Raw genomic sequence first — 25456 nt, forward strand, 5'->3', positions numbered from 1 at the left:
AGCCGCTATGGTAATACCATTCGCTTCAGAACAGTCAGCGTAATTGAAATCAGTATTCCTTGCTGGAATTATTTGCTTTTCATATATTCTTTTTTTTTTTTAAACGAAGAAGTTGCAAAAGATAATTATGTGGTGTTTTGCCTGTTGGAATAAATTTGAGATGGTGTTCGAGATGGATGTAATTGTAGCCTGTTCATCAGTCCAAAAATAAATTATGTTATTACCATATAAGCCTTTTTTAAAAAAATGAAGTATCACACATGATTTGTTCAAACATTGACTGATATTTGCTGTTGACTCAAAAAGTTAAGTGTGAACATGTGTGACTTCTTATGTAAGCAAAATCGCTTCTCAAATCCATTTTTATTGGATAGTTCATGTCTTTGAAAAATGAGAACAAGCAAGAGGGAAATTAGTTTTTTTTTTCAAAAAAAACAAAAACCCATTTCATATATAAAAGCCAAATGTTTGCTAGAAAGTTTTTATTTAGTTTTTCACTCTTCCAAAAAGGTGCCTTAGAAAGATCTTGGCTCTAATCCTCACAATGTAATGTTTATGTCTCCAAGCAGCACATATGCTTGGAAATGGCGTTCTGGTGTATTTTCACTTTTCAAATCAGAATCCTTAAGAAAGTTCCTAGAAATGTTGGCACAATATAAATTAGGAAAATATCAGGGGTGAAATGCTCCCAGTTCAGACCGGATCGCCCGATCCGATAGTGATGGGGCAGGTGGTTCAGAGAACCGGTAACAAAAATCCCTGCCCCCCCCCCATGCCCAGCTGAACCGCGCAATCATCGGAGGCTTTTTTTTGTTTAAAGCATTTTTTTCTACAACCTCTTCGGCCGAAAAAATGCTTTTAAAAGTAAAAAAAAAAAGCTCTGATGATCACGCAGCTCAGCTGGGATCGTCAGAGGCTTTTAAAAGCATTTTTTTTTACAACCTCTTTGGCCGAAGAGGTTGTAGAAAAAATGGTTTTAAAAGAAAAAAAAGCCTCTGACGATCAGGCAACTCAGCTGGGATCGTCAGAGGCTTTTAAAAGGAAAAAAGCCTCTGCCGATCAGGCAACTCAGCTGGGATCGCCAGAGGCTTTTAAAAGCATTTTTTTTACAACCTCTTCGGCTGAAGAGGTTGTAGAAAAAATGATTTTAAAAGTAAAAAAAAAAAAGTTGGCCACGCCCACCCAGTCACATTACCCACCACCACCAAGCCACGCCCACAGAACCGGTAATAACAAATTTTACATTTCACCACTGGAAAATAGTCTTTAAGTAGTAAGTAGAGCAAGGATAGTAAATCAAAATTACAGGTAGTCCTCAACTTACAACGGTTCATTTAGTGACTGTTCAAAGTTACAATGGCACTGAAAAAAGTGACTTATAACTGTTGTTTACACTTACAATCTCTGCAAGCATCCCAATGGTCACGTCATCAAAATGCAGATGTTGCATTATGACAGTTGCTGTATCCTGAGGTCATGTGATCAGCTTTTGCAACTTTCTGACAAGCAAAGTCAGTGTTCTGTCCCCCTTCCTCACACAGGCAAACGTAATACCAAGCACGCCTGCCAATATTTTATTAGGTAAACAGATTAGAATTCTTGGCAGACCAAAGTTTTGGCAGCAAACTGCCGAATGCCTTCCAAGACCGTTTTCACTCCCATAAAGCAGAAGAGGACTTATCTTCAGTCCGTTCCACGAGCAACAAATTATCCACCAGACAAGAGTTTAGTCAATGTTCAGTCCAAAATATATCCAAGCCGAATTTCAGAGATCACGATGTGACTTTCAGGGTTTAACTTTGTCCGTCACAAAGCCTGAAGAGCAATCCCACCCACTTTTATTCCTGGTGGGGCATGGCTCCGTGACTCAGCTCAATCTCTGGCCCTCCCATGCCTCTTCCGTTGCTGCGCACGCTTCTCCCTCCGACACTGCCTGGGATCAAGCCAGGATTCATCATCCTCGCTCCCTATCAATTGGTGCTCCGATATGCCTTCCTCCTGGCACATCCCAGGCTGTTCCTCCTGGCCTTTGGATGGAACCTGAGGCATTGCCAGAGAGGAGGGTCCTGGAGAGGGAGGCCTTGTCAGTTCCTCCCCATCACCTTCTGAGTCCTCTTCCTCTGTTAGGACAGGCTCGGGAGTTGGGGTCACAACAGTCAGTGGGGAATCCAGATTCACGTACAAACCATGTTACTAACTTAACAAATGCAGTGATTCACTTAGCAACTGTGGCAAGAAAAATCATAAAACGGGACAAACTCACTTAACAAATGTTTCACTTAGCAACAAACATTTTAAGCTCAATTGTGGTCGTACCTCGAGGACTACCAGCATTGGTTTTTTCAATGGGCTTCAGTTGCTGTTACAAAAAGCTCAGTTTGTAGTAAAACCATGCTTATAATATGTTATTAATTCCTAGAGTCTTATCAACAAAAACGGGGCAGCTGTTATTTTAAAAGTTGAACAATATTTCTGCACTTTAAAATATATTGGCATTCTGCAATATGGACATCACTAAGCTAGGACAAACCTGTTCGATTTTAACAGATGCTAGTCTAAACTTGGTCAATTTTCCTTTTGTTAACAGAGAACCAGCTGCTAGAACTCTTTGGGAGTCCTTAATGAATCTAAAACAGAAGGAAGGTTTGATGGAAGTTAGAAGACATCTTGTGGAAGCTGCAAGCCGAGAAAATTTGCCAATCAAGATGAGCATGGGTGAGCCCATATGCCATTAACTAACTCTACTGCGAATGCACTAGAAGTGGCATGACTTCCTAATGATTATTCATTTGATAAATTGGGATTATTCTCATTGGACAGGAAGCTAAATTTTCTGAAGTGATTAGGGTTTTGATGCCTTTGTTACATGGAGACCATTTCTGTGGATTTGTTGTGGTCCGCCAGCAGCCTGCGGAGCTGGCAGCAGAGTCGGACAGTGAGGAGGCTGGGGAGGAACATGGGCCAGTCCTGGAGTCTGGGGAAGGCTCAGATGAGGGCTCTGCGTCGGAGGCAGAGATGGGGCCAGGGCCATCTGGGAGTGATGCGCGGATTCCGGAGCTCCAGAGTCGGACATCAGAGAGGCAGAGGAACAGGAGATGCCTGTTCCTAGTGCACGCATGCACAGAGCTGCCAGAAGGTAAGAACAGTTAAAACAAAAGGGACAACTAGGGAGTAAGGCCAGGAGATGATTGGCCCCTCCCATAAGTCTTAAAAGAGGAGCAAAGACACCTGGGCCCTTTGCAGGAAAGCAACATTGTTAATACTGTTCCCAGTCGGCATCTCTGTTTGATTCTGGACTCCGTGTGGCTTTGCCAAGTAGGCAGGGTGTCAAGGAAGATAAAGCTTGGTGATTATCCCAAAGGACTTCTCCCAAAGGACTTTTTGCAACTTATTGGGACTCAGCTGTGAATGAACGTAATTCACAGCTGTTGCAATAAAAGAGGTTTTGGGGACTACTTGTGTGCTTTAATGACTCAGGAAGCCTAGGTCACAACAGGATTCTGCAGACATGCGGTCAACTATCTGTTTTATTTTTTGTAATGCAATTAGAATAGTTACACAATTGCATTAAACTGCACGATTAATAATATGCTGAAATAAATGTATCAGAAATTGTATTAATGAATCTTTTACCTGGGATGTAGAGTAGAGTAGAGGAGTAGAGTAGAGTAGAGTAGAGTAGAGTAGAGTAGAGTAGAGTAGAGTAGAGTAGAGTAGAGTAGAGTAGAATAGAATAGAATAGAATAGAATAGAATAGAATAGAATAGAATAGAATAGAATAGAATAGAATTCTTTATTGGCCAAATGTGATTGGACACACAAGGAATTTGTCTTCAGTGCATAAGCTCTCAATGTACATAAAAGCTATAAGTGATAAATCATGATCATAGTCATCATAAAAATACATTCATCACAAATCATAAGATACAACACTTAGCGATAGAATCAACCCAAATCGTACTAGGAAACTAAATAAAACAATATAAATTGTAAAGATACAAGCAACAAAGTTATAGTCATAAGTAGAAAAGGAGATAGGTAATAGGAAAGATGAGAATAATAATATTAATACAGTCTTACTAAATAGTTTGACAGTGTTGTGGGAATTAGTTGTTCAGCAGAGTGATAAGATATTCAGTCCTAAATCATTGGAGTTTTCTTGAAAGACATTTGTACATACAATTTCCCATAGTGATGTTCATAATATTTCAGGTTGATTTCTTTGTTCCCTATCTCCAGTATTGTAGGAGCATGAAATTGGAAAAGAGCTATTTGGATGTCATGTTTTTGTGTAGGAATGGGATTCTTTTATGTTTTGGGCTACTTAATATTTCTGGCCCCGGACACCTCCCCACCCCTATTAAAATAGTCAAACTTTTGAATGACACTGCAAATTTAGAATAGAATAGAATAGAATAGAATAGAATAGAATAGAATAGAATAGAATAGAATAGAATAGAATAGAATAGAATAGAATAGAATAGAATTTTTTATTGGCCAAGTATGATTGGACACACAAGGAATTTGTTTTGGTGCATATGCTCTCAGTGTACATAAAAGAAAAGATACTTTCATCAAGAATCATAAGGTACAACACTTAATGATAGTCATAGGGTACAAATAAGCAATCAGGAAACAATATAAATCGTAAGGATACCAGCAACAAGGTTACAGTCATATAGTCATAAGTGGGAGGAGATGGGTGGTGGGAACGATGAGAAGATTAATAGTAGTGCAGACTTAGTAAATAGTTTGGCAGTGTTGAGGGAATTATTTGTTTAGCAGATTATTATTAATCATTATTTTTAATATTGTAAAACCTTGAAGTCAAATTGCCAGGAAACAGTCTGTTCTCTGTGAGAATTGCACCGATATCCCCTGATCTAGAGACATAGAAATGTATGTCCTTACCTACAGATGGAAGAAATGGAAGGGGGGGGCCTCTATTTTTAGAGCAATGTATGGACGAAGAGGGAATAAAAAGCCTTCACATATCCTATTTCTGTAGGTCTTCTCAGAACACCACAAGATCGCTTCCTGCCCATGTCCCAGAAGATTAGAGAGAGAGAGAGCAATGTTTCCATACTTTTTTCTTAACACATAAAGAAGATTATACGTACAGGTAGTTCTCGACTTACAACAGACCCGTTAAAGTTACAATGGCACTGTGACATGACTCTTTTTCACACTTATGACCGTTGCGGCATCCCCATGGTCACATGAACAAAATTTGGGTGCTTGGCAACTGGCTCATATTTATGAATTCATAAATCGTAACATACCGATAGGAGAAGGTAGTAGGAAAGATGAGAGGTGAGGAAGATGAGAAGAAGATTCCTTAAAAAAAAAAAAAGAATTTTTTTTTTTCCGGTGTAACTTGGTCAGCCCTTCCTTTCTTCAGGTCCTATTTTAGTGATCAGATGTATGGAAAGCATCTTGGGAGTGAAGCTTCGTAATGCTTTTGCTTGAATCTTTGCTATTAGCATATTATTGACCAGCCAAGGATGCCTTGTCATCAATGCCATGGTTTGACTTCAGAAGCAGCCTGCCTTGCTTGGCAGTTTTAACAGAGGACAGTAAATCGGAAGGGAGCCTGAATCTCTTTATTGTGTCTCTTTATTAACATGCTGAATGATAAAAGCTGAAACACCAGGAGGATAAGAGAAACAAATGCTCCTTTCTCCTCCACTAATGGAAAAGGGCCTCCTTAGTTTCCTCCTTAGTAAACTATGCAGAATGAAACTACCAAAGGCTAAAGGAGCTCATTAAAAGGCACAAGGCAGATTTAGCCTTCGGTAACAATATACTGGTACAGCAGCCTTTATTCGAGAGGCGGGAGTAAAGCTACTGTAAATCCCTTAAACAGTAAGTACATAGGGAGGGAGGAGGGAGAAAGAACTTCAAAGGAAAGAACAGATTTATGGAGATAAGGTGTTTTCGAACTTTGTTGGGAACATGAAAGAACATCCAAGATTGGAGAAAGGAACAAAATGTGACCATCTTTGGACTTTATGAAAGGAGGACCTAGGAAACACTTATACGAGCCTCATATTCCCAACAGTTTTGAATGTTTGAGTTGGAATCCAGTTATCTCTGTACCACATCCATCATGGGGGGAAATACATATTGGAAATTTAGTTTGAACATTCTTTTTTTTTTTTTAAAAAAATAATTTTTATTGATTTTAATAACATACATAAATCATAAGTTTGAACATTACACAAACCCCATTGAGGCATTTCTTTGTGAGATTGAATTTTGAGAGTGAAATAAATGTTGTCACTTTAACCAGAGGTGGGTTTCAGCAGGTTCTGACCAGTTCTGGAGAACCGGTAGCGGAAATTTTGAGTCGTTCGGAGAACCGGTAGTAAAAATTCTGACTGGCCCCGCCCCTATCTATTCTCTGCCTCCCAAGTCCCAGATGATTGGGAGGAAATGGGTTTTGCAGTAACCTTCCCCTGGATTGGGGAGGGAATGGAGATTTTACAGTATCCTTCCCCTGCCACGCCCACCAAGCCACGCCCACAAATCCATGCCACACCCACCAAGCCTTGGTCTTGGCAGTTGTACAATACTGAAAAAATCTTAAGTGACTTGAGTCAGACATAGAGTAATAAACAATCCTTCCTTATTCAATATGGCTCCATCTTCAAGGCCACACCCAAGCCTAGGAGAATAACCAGATCTTCAATAGCTTCCTGAATATCATCAGGGTGGGAACCATCCAAATCTTTGGGGGGCTATCATTCCAGAGGGCAGGTACTATAGCCAAGTATACTCCTTGGCTCCTGCTAGGCATCATTGTTTAACCGACGGGGCTCAAAGCATGCCCATTCTGCAATCTCATGGGACAGCTGGAGACAGGTGGTCCCTCAAATCAATTGGACTTGTGCCATGGAGGGCTTATAGGAGATAACCAGCATTTTGAACTGTACCTGCAAGATTGCTGATAAACAGTGGTTCACAGGAGCATAATAAAGCAGGCACACCTACTGCTCACACAACTGCATTCTTGACCACTGGGCCATCAAGCGCTAAGGAAATGAAGAAATCCAGGCAGTTCAAGGTTTATTGCAAGCTTACTGGCCCAAGCAAATTGGTGGTAGATAAGAGTCACAGGAATTCAAGGTCAATTAGACTTGAATCTCTTGTAGGTGTGAAGAGATTCATAACTGATGATGTGTTTGACCTCTCCTTCCAGATTAGTCTGGTCATCTACATATACCTTCCAAGCAGTGGTGAAATCCAAATTTTTTTACTACCAGTTCTGTGGGGGTGGCTTGGTGGGCGTGGCAGGGGAAGGATACTGCAAAATCTCCATTCCCACTCCACTCCAGGGGAAGGATACCGCAAAATCCCCATTTCCTCCCCAGTCCTGGGGGAAGAATATTGCAAAATCTCCATTCTCACCCCACTCTGGGGCCAGCCAGAAGTAGTATTTGCCGGTTCTCCGAACTACTCAAAATTTCCGCTACCAGTTCTCCGAACTGCTCAAAATTTCCACTACTGGTTCTCCAGAACCTGTCAGAACCTGTTGGATTTCACCCCTGCTTCCAAATGATCTTCAAGAGTAGCCCCATTAACTGCATATCACAGGGATGTCAAACACAAGGCCCACAATGTGGTTGGATCTGGCCCGCGGGGCTGTCCTGGAAAATGTAAGGGGCCGGTCCACCTCACTTCAGCCCGGTCTACCCAGTGCAAAGAGGAAACATGCCAGCAGTTTGGGGAGTGGCATCAAGCTGGCCACGCCCACCAAGTTGGCCACAGCCATGCCCCCCCCTCAAGGTCAACCACAGCTCTAATGCAGCCCTCAATGAAATTGACTTTGACACCCCTGGCATAGTACAATAGTCCATTGGTGATGCAACCAGGCATGAGTGACAGTCTGAAGAGCACCCAGGAAAGGATGCAACTGGTGCACTAGATTTGCCTATGCCAGTGATGGCTAACCTTTTTGCCATTGCATGCCAGAAGGGGGGTGGGGGGGTTGCACACACACGTGCCCACACCCATAATTCTATGCCCCCCCCGTGCATGCACGTGTGACCACCCCGCTCACGGCACGTGATGGCCCGGTAGGCCCGTTTTTCTTTCTCACCTGACTCCAGAGCCTCTCTAGGAGTCTGGGGAGGGCAAAAATGGCCTTTCCCCCCCCCCCCGGAGGCCCTTCAGAGACCAGAAATGGCCCATTTCCCAACTTCCGGTTGGACAGGAAGTGATATTTTTTGCTGTCCCCAGCCTCCAGAGACTCCTAGAGGGGCTAGAGGTTTGCAATTCATAAATGAAATCATTTCAAAGGTTTTCCTTATGTAGGCAAGTTGGTTACTTGTTAATTAGACAAAATTGTATAGTAAATAAACTTTAACTTAATTAAGTAGAAGAGCGCACACCCTTGTCTTTAATTTAGGCAATAGAAATGTGTAAGCCATGATGATCAAGACATTTTGTTCCTTGCAATCTTATTAACTTTTCCTAGTTGGGCTGCCGGAACAAAATGAACTTTTTAAGATTTTGGATAATATTTAAGCAAAATAAAAGGCAATAAAATATCAAGAAACAAACCAACTGTAATATGGCTCTGGATTTATTCATTTTGGGACACCAAAAGCAGTTTTTTTAAGAGTTCATCCTTCTGTTGTCCTTGAGAATCATCACTTAGTAATGAACTCACAGCTTTCTGCTGTTGGCCGATATTAATATATGTCTTCCTTCCTTCCTTCCTTCCTTCCTTCCTTCCTTCCTTCCTTCCTTCCTTCCTTCCTTCCTTCCTTCCTTCCTTCCTAGCTTCTAATCTGCATAGAACCATCTACAGACCACGTCATGTCCACCTGATTGATTACCCTTCCTTCTTTCCTTCCTTCCTTCCTTCCTTCCTTCCTTCCTTCCTTCCTTCCTTTCTTCCTTCATAGCTTCTAATCTGGATAGAACTATCTACAGACCACGTCTTGTCCACCTGATTGATTCCTCTAACTTCCTTCCTTCCTTCCTTCCTTCCTTCCTTCCTTCCTTCCTTCCTTCCTTCCTTCCTTCCTTCCTTCCTTCCTTCGCAGCTTCTAATCTGCATAGAACCATCTACAGACTTCCTTTAATTTCCTCTAATTTCCTCCCTCCCTCCCTCCTTTCTTTCATGTTCCTCCCTCCCTCCCTCCCTTCCTCCCTCCCTCCTTTCTTTCATTTTCCTTTCTCCCTCCCTCCCTCCCTTCCTTCTTCCCTCCCTCCCTTCCTCCCGTCTTTCTTTCATTTTCCTTTTTCTCTCCCTCCCATCCACAGGTGTCTTATTATAATTTAAAAAATGAAGGGGCTTTGGGAGATGTGCACTGATATACATCTTGAATGTCATTTGATAATTACTAAGGAATGAAGTTGTTATAGCGTGACAAGAAAGCCATGATGATATTTATTTATTTATTTATTTATTTATTTATTTATTTATTTATTTATTTATTTATTTATTTATTTATTTATTTATTTATTGGTTCGATTTATATGCCGCCCTTCTCCAGAGACTCAGGGCGGCTTACAATGCGTTAAGCAATAGCCTTCATACTTTTGTATATGCCTGCTTAGTAGGGCTTTCGGCCCCCCCCAAGCGGTGTTCTATTTTTATACTAAGTCAGCTTATTGTCCCTACAATCCGGGTCCTCATTTTACCTATCTCGGAAGGATGGAAGGCTTAGTCTACCTTGAGCCTGGTGAGATTTGAACTTGCAGTAATTGCAGGCAGCTGTAAGCTGCCCTGAGTCTCCAGAGAAGGGCGGCAAATAAATCGAACCAATAAATAAATAAATAAATAAATAAATAAATAAATAAATAAATAAATAAATAATAATAAATAATAAATAAATAAATATCATCATGATGCTACTTAACAGCACTTTAGTCTGCTGCGCCATCAAGGCTCTTGACATGGGTGTGTGTGTGTGTGTGTGTGGGGAATCTTATATTGAACAAATGAAAAATATTATTTTCTGCATGAAAAATATTGTGTAAATATATCTGGACATGAGTTACATTTTCCATTTGCTTTACTCCTATGCTCTTGAGAACAACTGCAATATATAAATAAATATATATATATATATATATTTTCCCCTGCACTACAGGGAGAGTCACCCCAGAACAGCTTCACTCGTATATCCAGCTCTTCAAAAAGAAATTTGACGCTCTTGAAAACCATTGTGGGCTTTTGCAGATCGCACTGGCTGTTGTGCAGACCCTAAAAGACCCTCGGAATGCCAAATGGGACAACTTTTTAGCCTTTGAGCGGCTATTTGTACAGGTACCGTATAAGCTGAACTTTGTAGCTATTTTTAGGAGTAGACATTGCTTATGCTGCTTTCTTATTTTACTCCTTATGTGTAGGTAATAATTAACTAAGTGATTAATTAAAAAGCAAAATGGAGATGACTTGAGCTGCCTACCTCAAAGTTAAGAGCCAGAGGAGAGTTTCCTGCCAGGGCGAATGAGAAGCAGAACAAGGGAAGAGATCCCACCAATCCAGAATAGATTATAGTGAGGTTTTGCAGATCTGTAGCACTTCAGGGAGGAAAAATAGTTTTGTTGCAATTGGCACACACTGCAGAAGAACAAATGATGACCGGGGCTATTCTGAACACTCTGAGGTGTGTGGTTTGCCTGGAGTCCTTGTCACTGTCTGGACCAGGGGTCAGCAACCCGTGGCTCTGGAGCCGCATGTGGCTCTTTCATCCCTCTGCTGCGGCTCCCTGTTGCTGGTCAGCTCCACAATTGATAGGGCTTTCGGTTAGGACAGGTAGAGGAAAAAGGATGCCGCGCTAGGAGGAGACTCTATGGTGGGGGAACCGACTACCAGTCGGCAGAGGAGAAAGAACGCCGTGCTAGGAGGAGACTCTATGGTGGGCAAACCTACTTCCAGTCGGCAGAGGAAAAAGGACACCGCACTAGGAGGAGACTCTATGGTAGGGGAACCGACTTCCAGTCAGCAGAGGAAAAAGGACGCCGTGCTAGGAGGAGACTCTATGGTGGGGGAACTGGACTTCTGGTCGGCTCCAGAATTGAACGGGGGCTTCCAATTAGGACCTTTGTGGCTCGTTGAGTATTTAAGGTTGCCGACCCCTGGTCGGGACTAAAGGAGATACCGTGGCCTGAATTGCCCTGTGGCGAGAAGGGCTCTTTCTGTCAGTAGATCCCAGAGATCTGACTATACCCAGTTTTATCTTTTGGACCATGATCGTTAAGTGAATCACCGTGGTTGTTAAGTGACTCGTTACCTTCCCTGCCGGCTTTCCCACGGACTTTGTTAGTCAGAAGCTGACTGGAAAAGTCACAGATGGTGATCACATGACTGTAGGATGACATGACCATCGTAAATGCACAATATTTGCCAATAGCCTGAATCATAGACATGTATCCGTGGGGACACCGCAGCTGTCTTCAGTGCAGGGATTGGTCTTTAGTCACTTTTTTTCAGTGTCATCATAACTTCAAATGAATTAAACTTAGATTAGGTTGGGTAGAGTAGAGTAGAGTAGAGTAGAGTAGAGTAGAGTAGAGTAGAGTAGAGTAGAGTAGAGTAGAGTAGAGTATAGAAGGGAAGAGGAGAAGAGAAGTGTAGAGTAGAGTAGAGTAGAGTATAGAAAGGGAGAGGAGAGGAGAGGAGAGGAGAGGAGAGGAGAGGAGAGGAGAGGAGAGGAGAGGAGAAGATGGATAGGATAAGATAGGATAGGATAGGAGCTAAATAGATGGCTGTTAAGTGAGGGCTACATGTAGAGAGGATCCAGGATGTAACAGGTTATCTGGACTCCTTCCAGACAAGTTTCACACAAACAACATGATACAACATTGATCAAATTTTATTTTTTTAAAAATTTTTATTAATATATTCTATACACCAATACACAAATAAAATATACAATCCTGCCACCTTGGTATAATGTGATTACATTGTCCATAAGTATAAAGTCATTCCTTTATACATACATATTTGCCATCATATATATACATCATCACATATCTATTCTATCCCACCTTTTCTGGACCCAATCGTACCATACTTTCCAACTGTTATAAAATTCTGAATCTTTTTTTACCATTGATCAATCTAGTTAATCTATCCGATTCCGCACACTCATTAATTTTATATATTATTTTCAAATCTATCGGTAAGTATTGATTTTTCCCCAACATTGATCAAATTTTAGATGCCCTCTGGTAGGACTGGGACAGGGAATGCATACTGTATATCGGAGCTGGTCTCTTAGTGGCTTTTGATAGCATTGACTGTGATATCTTCATGCTCCAGCTTAAAGGTTTGGCAGTGGGAAGCATGGTGTTACCTTGTTTTTCTTCCTTCCACCATAGCTGTTTCTAGGTGTTTGTTGCAGCAGAAAAGAGGTTCAGCCAAAGCCCCTTCCACAGCAACATTCATAATGATTACTCACGTCCTCCTGTCTAGGCTACTGCAGTGTGCTGCACATGGGGCTGCCCTTGAACATTTTGGGGAAGCTGCAGCATAAGAAGTTATGGGTGCCCTTTGTAGGCCATCAGGATCATGCCGACTATGCGGCATTGTATTTTTATTTTTTTTCTTTTCGCGTCTCCTCAAATTGATCCTGCGAATTACAAAGGCTTAAAGATCTAATTAATAAATAACAAAGTAAAAGACTCTGCCAATATAGTGAGAACAAGCTGGTCCAGGTCTGATTTCAAATTGCCACATAAAAATATACTTCGAGGGACAATTTATCATCAAGACGCTATCCAGGCCCCAAGTTTTCTTCCAAAAGACCTTTGGCATTTAAAAAAAAAAACAACCACTGGATCCGATCTCATCTAGGTAAATCTCTTTGAAGCCCAGTTAAACTCAGTGGGAGAGTTAAGCTTGTACTTAAATCCCTACTGCTAAAATCCATCCAACTCAGCCTGCAATTCTATATTAAGTATTTAAGGTGCTGGTATTCAAGGTGCTGGTAATTACCTATAAAGCCCTACATGGCTTAGGCCCAGGATACCTGGCGGACCATCTGCGGCCAACGACAACTTCCCATCGCCCGGTGTGTTCTCACAGGGAGGGCCTCCTTGGGGTCCCATCGGCCAGAGAGTGTCGACTGGTGACTCCCAGGGAGCGGGCCTTCTCTGTGGGCGCGCCTATTCTGTGGAATAAGCTCCCCCTGGAGCTCTGGGTGGCTCCTGACCTTCGCTCCTTCCGCCGTGATCTTAAAATATGGCTATTTGGCCTGGCCGGATTGGACTGAAGGGGTTTTAAATGTGATTTTAACGGGTTGTTATATTTGTTATATTTTATAATTGAATTTGTGCATTTATTGTTGTGAGCCGCCCTGAGTCCTTTGAAGAGAGGGCGGCATACAAGCCCAAAAAATTAATTAATTAATTAATTAATTAATTAATTAATTTTGGAACTTAAGAGAGCTTTTTTTCCAAAATCCATGCATAGAATTAGGTTGCCTGGTTTGGGCTGGACCAGGGGTCAGCAACTTGCGGCTCCAGAGCTGCATGTGGCTCTTTGGGCCCTCTGCTGTGGCTCCCTGTCAGGTGATCCCACCAATGGGTGCCCCCCCCCTTGCCCTCCCCTCCCAGTCATTCCTCACCTGGCCTGAGAAGGTAAAGGCGATGGCGGGGGATGGAGAAGCGGCCAGGGCAGAGACAGAGAGATACAGAGAGAGGAGGAGAGAGATAGAGATACAGAGAGGTGGGGGGAGGGAGGGCAGAGAGAGATATGTCAAAAGGATTTTGTGGTTCCCGGTGTTTTTTAAGAACTGGTTCTCTGCCCTAATGACCAGCTGGGTAGGCGTGGCTAAGGGGGGATCATGTGACTTGTGGAAGTGAATGACATTGAGTTGGCCACACCCACTCAGGTTTTGTAGCTCCCGGTGTTTTCTTTTCTGTGGGAAACAGGTCGAAATGGCTCTTTGAGTATTTAATGTTGCAGACCCCTGGGCTGGACCATGCTAATGGTGTCTGAAGTATGAGTATTCTGTTTATAATTTTATTTGAACAAACATAAACACACAGTACTGCATAAACAGTTAAAACAACCCAACAATAGTGTTCTTGCATTTAAAACGGAAGAAAAATAAACAAAAAGAAAAGAGTAGTACCAAATCCTTTCCTAAACATCTGTCTCTGGATTTATGTTTCAATTTTTTTTAATAAGCCAGGAATTGCAACTGAAGTCAGCTTTCCCATTCAGCATTGTAATTATCTCTTGTGTACACATTCATTTTCTTTAGTCAAACATTGCATTATATGATCCGTAAGGCTTGCAATTTTCTATGTTCTGAAGTAGGATGCGGTGCTATTTCAAGTCTAGAGTAGGGAAGCATGTGGCTTAAAGAAAAAGAAGAAAAAAAGTCCAGCTTGGTAATTGAATAGTCTGCCTCTAAAAAAAAAATTCAGGGTCCCAGAAAACTTCCTTATGAATATAAACTGTTAGCAGGAGGAAAAGAGGGCATTTTGAGCAATATTGTGAGATGCACGTAGTTGCTTTGCATTATTTTGGTTCTGTTATTTGCCTTGAACATAATTGAATAAGCACAGTACTTAAAATTGTGCAGGGCAGGGGTGAAATCCAGCAGATTCTGACAGGTTCTGGAGGAACCGGTAGCGGAAATTTTGAGCAGTTTGCAGAACCGGCAAATACCACCTCTGGCTGGCCCCAGAGTGGGGTGGGAATGGAGATTTTGCAGTATCCCTCCCCTGCCATGCCTACCAAGCCAAGCCCACCAAGCCACACGATGCCCATCAAGCCACGCCCACATAACCGGTAGTAAAAAAAATTTGGATTTCAACACTGGTGCAGGGCATTTGTTTATTTACGTACATTTTTCACACTTTTCCACATTAAAGAAGGAGAAGGAAGAGGAGAAGATTTGATCATTCCATAAACGGAGCTTTTTACATAAAAAGTCGCACCAGCGTCAATAATTCTAAACTCTTCGTTTTCAAAAAGGAAGATAAATTTCACAGAGAGAGAGAGATCGTGGTGACTGTGGAATCACGGGAAAAGTAAAGCTTGAGCCAAAAATAGAGCTGTCATAGCCAGACCCTACTGCCCAGCAGAAAAATTTTTCTTTTAACAGAATGTCGTATTCAAAATGTCACAAAATACTTTGGAATAGCACTCCTCAGAAATTGAGCTAGGTGATATATATAACGGCTTTTCGGTTATAAGGACAGAAGTATCTTCTTCTTACGTATGAAGCAAACCACAGTTGAGCGTTAGGACTTCTGTTGGCCTTATCAGAAAGGTATTTATTTTGTTTGTGCCAGTTTCCAGAGGGTTATAATGTGATGCCGAGACATTTGAAAGAGAAAGCAAGGTCTATACGTTGAAAATGTGAAACGGGTAAGTGAAAGGAACAGACTTTATAGCCTGAGATTTGTCTGAATATCAGATGTAGGAAAGAGCATAAGGAATCCTTAGATCCGTGATGGCGAACCTATGGCACGCGTGCCCGAAGTGGCATACAGAGCCATGTCGACTGGCACGTACAGCATCGCCCGTTCCTCTTCCAGGTTTCTGGCGGGCATGCCTGCACAACAATCAGCTGGCCTTTTTACACGCAGCAGTACAAGAGCCGAGGTGGCGCAGTGGTTAGAGTGCAGTACTGCAGCTACTTCAGCTGACTGGTAGTTCAGCAGATCAGCGGATCAAATCTCACCGGCTCAAGGTTGACTCAGCCTTCCATCCTTCCGAGGTGGGTAAAATGAGGACCCAGATTGTTGGGGGGCAATATGCTATTTAGTATACTGTCTTTGGTGTAAGCCGCCCAGAGTCCTCGGAGAGTGGGCGGCATAGAAATATGACAAACAAACAAACAAACAAATAAATAAATAAATACTGGAAGAGCTGGTCTTCCGTTTTCCTGCGTGAGCATACGTGCCAGCCAGCTGATCATTGTGTGCACATGCACGCCAGAAACCCGGAAGACTAGATGCGAGCCCGAAACTGGAAGTTCATTTTCTTTCCTTTTTTAAAAAAATAATTTTTATTAAACTTTTGACTTTTAAAAACAAGATAAAGAAAAATACAACAAAAGCAAAAACACATTAAAAATACATAACAAACATAACATTACATCATATATTATTGCACAGCTTACTGTATCAACATGTATATATATTCTCTATTTTTATTCAATTGTTCATCTACGTACTTATATTTACATTTGTATCTATTTACACAGCCATCATTGTCGGGTTAACACTATTCAGTAATTTACACTTCCTAGTTTTAAACCGATTAAGTTAACATTCCGAATTATTGTTTTGATTCCTTTTTTCTAACCATTCATATAATTTGTTACACATTCTATAATATTCCGACTCTTCCCTCTCCTTAATGGAAGTTCATTTTCATTTTCCTCTTCTGGTTTGCGGCCCAGACGAGCGTACACTCCCTTTTCGGCACTCAGTGCCGAAAAGGTTCACCATCGTTGCCTTAGGTTGTATCCTACTACTCCTAAGATAAACTGTTTCTCTCGTCATAAAATAAATAAGATTTGCTCCATTTAGCTAACTGTTTGTACAAGAAGAGGTTACACTTTTTTCCCTTAAAGCTCCCAACTTTTGTGGAGCAAGATTTATCCGTGGACCGGAAGAGACGTGGTTTCACGTGGCCTGCATCCTATGAATGGGACTTCATTTGTTTGTGCAGCCCAGTTTCTGGCATGCTGCGGCCCCGTGCCAGTCCACAAATGGGGTTGGGGACCCCTGCCCTAAAGGCTGAGTAGAACTACAAAGGAATAACAGGTCCTTGAGCTCTGAATTGCTATCAAATTCAGTTTTCACTACAAACTGTTTTAAGGGAGAAGCATCCAGTATTGCAAAACTTCTTATCTTTTCCTCCGTGTACGTGTCTATAACTCAGTTTCAGCTGATTAGGTTTTTTAAAAAAGACATTCAAAGAGCATCTTCAGCTCATGATGTCATTCGATCAGCGATTGCAGTATGACTATGATAATGGCAATTCAGGGATCACTATCTGGGACATCACTTAGAATCCATGATTCATCATTTTTGGCACGAATGGGAGTCAAGAGGGAATGGATCCCTCTCGTCTAGATGGCTGCAAATCCTGTCTCTCTCTTTTGCATTACTATCCTTGCAAGGACATGGAATCAAGGTCTTCATTTAAATCCTTCAACTAATGTATGTAAAGGGACGCGGTGGCTCAGTGGCTAAGACGCTGAGCTTGTCGATCGAAAGGTCGGCAGTTCAGCGGTTCGAATCCCTAGTGCCGCATAACAGAGTGATCTCCTGTTACTTGTCCCAGCTTCTGCAGTTCGAAAGCACGTAAAAAAGGCAAGTAGAAAAATAGGGACCACCTTTGGTGGGAAGGTAACAGCGTTCCGTGTGCCTTTGGCGTTGAGTCATGCCGGCCACATGACCATGGAGACGTCTTCGGACAGCGCTGGCTCTTCAGCTTTGAAACGGAGATGAGCACCGCCCCCTAGAGTCAGGAACAACTAGCACATATGTGCGAGGGGAACCTTTACCTTTAATAATGTATGTAGTTGTGCATGGCTGGGATACAAAATAGGAGAAGTGCTATTTATGGCTCCTTCGGTTCCTGAACAAAAGTTTGGTTTTGATTTTGTTTGTTTGTTTGTTTTTTGGTGACCATAGTGACCTGCAGCTATATGTGATTAAATGACATTTGCTCAAATGTTCTGTTTTACCTCCATTAATTCCATGGGACTGAATAAAACAGCATTGACTGAAGTTTCTTGGCAATGATAAATACTGTCTTTCCTCTGACAATAGTCTGCCCACCATTGTCAGAGAATTATACCCACAGTCGTTGAATGCCCGTTTTGTTTTGAATTATACACAGTGACCCAACATCATTTAAAAAAAAAAAAACTTTTTTTCCTCCTTAATTATCTTCTAAACTGTTGATGCTCACCAAACTTTAATTAGGTTTATATTATGGGTTCATAGTACAATCATTAATTCTCCTTCAGCCTCCCTACGTTGAACGGAATCCATGAACGGAATCCAAGACTGAGGAAGAGATCACCAATTAGCCCCTCAGAAGTTACAACTAAGCATTACTTGTTTCTGCTAGAACATATGCCCTTTGTCCATTATGGAGAGCCATCACTAGACTGATTCTACTTATCGGGAAGATGTGGCAATAGGGATATTCCCCCCCACCCCCACCCTCGTTCTCAAAGGGAATGAAAAGCATTTGTGATGGCAGTGCTTGCTCCTGCCAATTCATTTTCCTCACTTGACACTTCTGCCAAGGGATGTAAAAGCATAAGAAACTCTCCGGGAGGAAGAAAATTGGGGCGCTTATAAATATTTGCCTGTGCAAAATCTTTTGCAAGTTTCTCTCCATCTCCTATAAAGGACGTATTTTATTTCTAAGGCTACATTTGTAGAATAGAATAGGAATAGGAATAGGAATAGGAATAGGAATAGGAATAGGAATAGGAATAGGAATAGGAATAGAATACGGAATATGGAGTGGAATAGAATAGAATAGAATAGAATAGAATAGAATAGAATAGAATAGAATAGAATAGAATAGAATAGAATAGAATAGAATAGAATAGAGTAGAATAGAATAGAATTCTTTATTGGCTAAGTGTGATTGGACACAAAAGGAATGTGTCTTTGGTGCATACATGCTCAGTGTACATAAAAGAAAAGATACGTTCATGAAGAATCATAAGGTACAACATTTAATGATAGTCATAGGGTACAAATAAGCAATCAGGAAACAATCAATATCAATATAAATTGTATGGATACAAGCAACAAAGTTACAGTCATACAGTCATAAGTGGAAGAAGACGGGTGATGGGAACGATGAGAAGATTAATAGTAGTGCAGACTTAGTAACTAGTTTGACAGTGTTGAGGGAATTATTTATTTAACAGAGTGATGGCGTTCGTGGTGTTTAACAGAGTGATGGCATATGCCGTGTGTTTGTGTATCTGCGTCTGTCTGTACTAGAAATCCTTTTCAGCTCCTTACTGCTGTGTGGCTGGTATTAGTCAGAAGGAACGTGATTGTAATTTAATTTAATTTAATTTAATTTAATTTAATATTTAAATTTATATACCGCCCTTCTCCCAAAGGACTCAGGGTGGTGAACAGCCATAGATAAAAAACATAGAATACAAAGTTTAAAAACACTTTAAAACTATATTAAGCAATTTGGCCCGACAGTTAAAATCCCCCATTTAAAATTAAAATTAAAATTGTGTCTGTGTTTGTGTGTATGTACATGTGTGTATTCTCATACTGGTCACCCAATAGTGACTAATGCCTTTCGGCCATTATGGTTAACACTAGGTAGTAAAGAATTCATGAAAGAAAAAAAAAATGTGTTCCTTCTGAAATTTAACGTCAAGTTTATTATGTCTGGAAAATTAGGCTGCAGCAGAAATTTAATATAAAGGAATATTTTGCCTTCCTCGAGCTTAACTTTTGTCATGTAAGCAACTTGGTGCAATACTGCCATCTCCTGACTCCTTTACTTTTTAAGGAAGACAAAGGATTCAGTCATCTTCCAATGAGGTTTTTATTTTGTTTGTTTGTTTCCGTAACAAGTACACATACTTCACTTGCACAAAGGAAAAATAAGTCTGTTTCATGGGGGGAAAGTTACAAGAACGCAAGAAAAAAAAAAGTATTGTTCTTGACATACCTTGCATTACATTACACGCCCGTGCGTGATGTGCCAGCTTGTCCTGGCTTGGGGGGGGGGGGTGCCCTGTTCAGATCACAGGAACAGAATCGCCAGCAATACAGAAAATTGTCATTCAAGGTAGTTGTATATTCTCTTATATTCATTTGCAGAGGAAAATAAGATCAAGTTGCATAGAGGGTTACACAACTGCTGCCAAGGATAAATAAAACCTTTTGCAAAATCTCTTGTCCAGTTTCTCACAAGACCCACAAATTTTAGTTCTGCATGACACTCGTATAATTATTTTGTGTGCGTTTTCACCCGAGGATGGTTTTCCTTTCAACCTCCACACGTTTTTTTTTTTGCTGGGGATGCATCATTTTTTTTTTGGCAATGGCCAAGCAAGTCAAACCCGTCTTTTCACATGAATCATCGTCGAAGTCAGCAGTAATCCGCTGTGTAAAATCTACTCATAAAAGCTGGGAGAAGGGAGGGACGAGGATGAAGCCTGGAAGACATTAAATTAGTTCCAGTGTTGTCCGGGGCAAAGCCGTGCCTTAGTTGCCGGAGCAGGCAAAAAAACGGAAACAGGCCGTTTATAACAAGCACTCTGGTTCGAGAACAGTGGGGCTCATTTGAGGGGAAAAAAAAAAAAGATTTATATCCCTCGCTTACATAAACATGACCACTGCAGGCCCGCAAGGAGGAAGGCAAATCTTTTATCAAAATCTCTCTTAAGAAACTTTTTCATTGTGAAGAAACGGCTGCACGTCCCCCTCGTTTGAAGGGTTGCCAGTATTTGCACAGCAATCTGCTTCGGAGCTCTTGGTTAATTAAAACCTCTTTTTTCTTTTTTTTGTGGGCCGCGATAGTGGGACCACCTACTGCTAATTTTATTCGCTTGCCGAAAATATTCAAATTTGACATCTGCAGAATAGGCAGAGAATAGCAGTCCCACCCTCTCCACCACACCCCCCCCCCCCCGTAATTGTGTATCGGTGGTGTTTTTTGTTTTTTAGTCTTCAACTTATATACAATGCCTTGACAATCATTCAAAGTTACAACAAACATCCACAGAAGTAATTGGTGGCGGCTCCCTGCCCTCCGCGCGCCCCACCACCCGGTGTCACGTGACCACATTTTGAATGCTTGGCAACCAGCCCATTTGAAGCCTCCTGCGGTCACATGACTGGCTTTACAATGTTTTTGTCAAAAACCAGGGCAGAGGGCACTGCCATCCCCCTCTAACCAATCTATTCACCCCCTCAGGCCTTCAGGGTAGATGGTTGAGGAAGGGAGTATAGCAGTATAGCTCAAGCTCTCAGTTTATTTATTGATTGATTGATTGATTGGTTCGATTTATATGCCGCCCTTTTCCGGAGACTCAGGGCAGCTTACAATGCGTTAAGCAATAGCCGTCATACTTTTGTATATACCTGTTTAGTATTGCCCCCCCCCAGCGGTGTTCTATTTTATACAAAGTCAGCTTATTGCCCCCACAAACCGGATCCTCATTTTACCTACCTCGGAAGGACGGAAGGCTGAGTCAACCTTGAGCCTGGTGAGATTTGAACTTGCAGTAGTTGCCGGCAGCTGGTGTTACTTAACAGTGCTTTAGTCTGCTGCGCCACCAAGGCGCTCAACGGGACTCCCACCTTCCTCCCTGCCACACACACGTCCTTCCTCCTAAGCCCGTGATGGTGAACTTAACGGCACTCATGCCAGATGGCACACAGAGCCCTCTCTGTGGGCACGTGCGCCATCGCCAGGTCCTCTTCTGGTTTACGGCACACAGATGCGTACCGGCCAGCTGCTCTTTGCGGATGCCAGAGCGCCTGAAAACGCCCCCGAAAAACAGCCTGAAAACAGGCTGTTTTTTGGGCTGCTTTCAGGCCTGAAAAATGGTCCAAAAATAACCTGAAAGCAGCCAAAAAAATGCCTCAAAAACAGCCATGTGTGCACCAGCCAGATGGTCTTCAGGTTACTGGCGCTCCGACATATGCATGCGCATTCTAGTTTGGGCACTCAGTGCTGAAAAGATTCGCCATCATTTTCCTAAGATCACCCCCCCCCCTCACTGGCCAGTCAGGGAGGGTAGACTCACCCAAGGCACCTACCGGATTTTCAATCTGGTTAGAGGGCCTCAAGCATCCACCTATAACACACAAGGCATTCCCAGGGTCTCACCCTAGGACAGTGATGGCTAACCTTTTTGCCATCGCGTGCCAAAAGTGGGGGGAGCATGGGGAGGTCACCCACGTGTGTGCCCACACCCATAATTCAATGCACCCCACCCCTGCACATGTGCACGCGTCCCCTCCCCACTTTTAGCACGTGATGGCCCGGTGGGCCCGGTAGGTCTGTTTTTCACCCTCCCCAGGCGCCAGATGGTTTCTAGGAGCCTTGGGAGGGCAAAAATGACCTTCCCCACCCGTCTGGAGGCCCTCCGGAGGCCGGAAACAGCCCATTTCCCAACTTCTGGTGGGACCAAAAGGCCCAAAAATCAGCTGGCTGACACACAGTTACATGCTGGAGCTGAGCTACGGCAACGCTTGCGTGCCCACTGATATGGCTCCGTGTGCCATCTGTGGCACCCGTGCCATAGGTTCGCCATCACGGCCCTAGGAGCAGGGTCTCAGATGCTTCAGGGCCCTTAGTCCTCTAGCATAGGCCCCAAGGCTTGCCCAAGGCTTCGAGACAACTGCTCCAGCTTCTGAAGCTTTAGATCTTCCAAAAGATCCCCTCATGATAGGATGAGTACCACAACTACTAGAATGTATTTCCAGTTTTGGGTAAAACTGGCCACTAGCAAACAGTTGGTTCGCTTAACAACTGTGGGTTTTGCTTAACAATCTCTGAAAAAAAGATAATAAAATCAGATCAGTTTTGTGGGTGACCAGTTTTACGATAGTTGATTTACTATCGTAATGGGCAAGCTCCATTACTGTCATAAGTCAAGAGCTACCTGTAAGTAGGCATGTGTATCTCGTATACAGGTAGTCCTAAACAGATTGTTTAGCGATGGTTCGAACTTCGATGGTTCGAAGTTACAAAAGTGACATATGACCACTTTTCACATTTATGACTGTTGCGTTATCCCTGTGATCATGTAATCAAAATTTGGATGCTTGGCAACTGACTCGTATTTATGACCAGGTTCATTTAACAACTGTGTTCCTATCTTAAGAACTGCAGTCATTCACTTAACAACTGTGGCAAGAAAGGTTGTAAAATGGGACGAAACTCACTTAACAAACGTTTCACTTAACAACAGAAATGTTGGGTTCAATTGTGGTCGTAAGTTAAGGACTACCTACCTGTATTGACAGCTATTAGGAAAATGGTGGTGGCATTTGTTGACTGTTACATGGCAGTGAAATTCACAAGAACCGGTAGTAAAACCGGCGGGAGGCTCCACCCACCGACCCCGATGTCATCAGGAAGCTTCTGCACATGCGCAGAAGCGCACGGCCCCGTTGCAAACTGGTAGTAAAGGTAAGTAGAACCCACCCCTGATTGAGTAGGTTGATTATGAGCCTGGAAATCTCTGCTTCCAGTTCAGTCTCAAAAGATTTTCAGTGGAACCTAAATTTCTAAACTGCTTTCACTTTTGCAGATATTCGTGTTATAATATCCGGTCTTGTTTTATAAGTTTCTGGGGCTGCCTTAACATCCTATTTTTGTTGGCCTGTCAGCAAAGCAATGAAACAGCTGAAGCAGCAAAACAGCTGAAAAAAAAATATGTTTGTTTGGCCCCAAATGTAGTGCTAGGACAGCTTGAAATGCTTGGTGGATTGAGTGCATGTTTAGAAGGCTTGGCAATTATAGGTTTCTAATTTGTTATTGGAGTTGGGTCATTTTTTGTTTAAGCCTTCCTTTTACGGCGTAATAAAACCAACAGCAGAATCTGACAAAATTCCATTGAGAAGAAACCGGAGCAAACGAATGGCTGAAAGTTTAACTGAGGCCTTTCAGAGGGGAAGATGGAGCTTGAGGAATGGGTAAAGAGCTGTTGGACAGAGGGAGGGAAATGATGAGGATTTCTCTATCTCTGAAATAACCCAGAAATTGAAAATTAAACATTTTCTGATATATATCCTTGCTGAATACCCATTTTAAGAAAAAACACATTTTCGACTTTAAGAATACATTAGCCTTCATTTAGGAAGGAAATTCAATTTTCATGACTTATTAATTTATATTATACACTCAACCCAGTGGTGAAATGTAAAATTTGTTACTACTGGTTCTCTGGGCGTGGCTGGTGCTGGTGGGTAATGTGACTGAGTAGGCGTGGCCAACTTTTTTTTTAAAAAAAAAACTTTTAAAACCATTTTTTCTACAACTTCTTCAGCCGAAGAGGTTGTAAAAAATGCTTTTAAAAGCCTCTGATGATCCCAGCTGAGTTGCCTGATCGTCAGAGGCTTTTGTTTTCTTTTAAAAGCATTTTTTTTTTTTTGCTTTTAAAAGGGAAAAAAAAAGCCTCTGACGATCAGGCAACTCAGCTGGGATCGTCAGAGGCTTTTAAAAGCATTTTTTCTACAACCTCTTCGGCCGAAGAGGTTGTAAAAAAGTCCATCGCATTTTTATGTATTATTTCAAAGAATAACAATTTCATTTTCTAATGTTGGTTCAGAATTAGAAAATTTGTGTACAGGTATGCCAAGAATAGAAATACTTCCAAAGAGAACCTCTGATGTTTCATGTTGAAAATTTTCATCTCCCAACTAAAAAAGAGGGAAGTTTTTAATTATGTACTGCTGAACCTCTGGTAAACAAAAATATATGCTGCTTTTGCACAAATTTGTTTGTCGATTCTTAATTCGAAATTACATTCTGCAAAACTGAAGGGAAATCAGTGTCTTAATCAGAATGGCTTATGAAGCATGCCATATGTAAAATAATTCCACTTTTATTTAGGAAAAAGTGTATTCATATCCTTGCCTTTATATCTGACCAAAAGAGTCTGCAGAAGCCTGCAAATTGATACCGCTGCTTTTCAAAGATTATTCTTTCTTTTGCCTCCAACAAAACCCACACAGAGAGAAAGAAAAAGGAAGGAAGATGATATCTAGGATAAGAAAAAAAATTAAGAGGAATTTTCTCTCCCTTCCATTAGTCATCTTACCATTTGAAGACAATACTAAGGTACCGTGTTTCCCCGAAAATAAGACCGTGTCTTATATTTTTTTTGAACCCCCAAATAAGCGCTTGGCCTTATTTTTGGGGAGATCTTATTATTTTGGAGTGCGTGGAGCAAGATGGGGCTCCTCTTGCCATCTTACCTGATTTCCAGCTCTGCGTTTAAATATTTTCGGGGAGGGCTTATTTTCAGGGGGAGGCTTATTTTAGCATATGCTCTCAAAAGCCCGATTTGGCTTATTATCAGGGGATGTCTTATTTTCGGAGAAACAGGGTAATAAAAAGGAGGGAAATTTACTAGAGGTTGTCAGTGAAGACAAAGCCTTGTCTTCTTTGGAGCCATGTTAGGCAAGCATTTTCAAAACCTCAGAATTGAGATTTTTTTAAAAATTACTTTTACTGGACCTCTTCATGATAGGTAAATAAGTTTAACCAGCGGCCAACTTGACCAGCAGGAAATTTGGGTCATGGATGGTTCCTTTTTAAAATCTGGTGCTTTAGGGGCCATTTTGTCAAGAGTAATTAATTGATTTGTAATTGCACTGAGAGCTCTTAAATCATTAGAGATGACTAGTTAATGACGAACTGCTAGATGGGTTTTGTTTGAGGCAAATTTCCTCACTCGCTCTGGTGTTCACAGCACTCTTAAAAGAGCTGGTTTATTGACTT

General features: G+C 41.8%; 1 protein-coding gene across 1 annotated transcript in view; it reads left to right on the forward strand.

Annotated features, from left to right (window-relative positions):
• Nucleotides 1–25456, forward strand: part of SCFD2 (sec1 family domain containing 2) — a 181892-nt gene that overhangs the window by 28275 nt on the left and 128161 nt on the right. Inside the window, exons 3-4 of the mRNA XM_070948848.1 lie at nt 2588–2715; nt 10107–10282. Coding sequence (XP_070804949.1) covers nt 2588–2715; nt 10107–10282 — 304 coding nt within the window. The remainder of the gene's footprint in view (nt 1–2587; nt 2716–10106; nt 10283–25456) is intronic.

The sequence above is a fragment of the Pituophis catenifer genome, unplaced genomic scaffold (assembly GCF_029215685.1).
Source record: "Pituophis catenifer annectens isolate HBS135680 unplaced genomic scaffold, rPitCat1.0.hap2 SCAF_8, whole genome shotgun sequence".
Classification (NCBI taxonomy): domain Eukaryota; kingdom Metazoa; phylum Chordata; class Lepidosauria; order Squamata; family Colubridae; genus Pituophis; species Pituophis catenifer.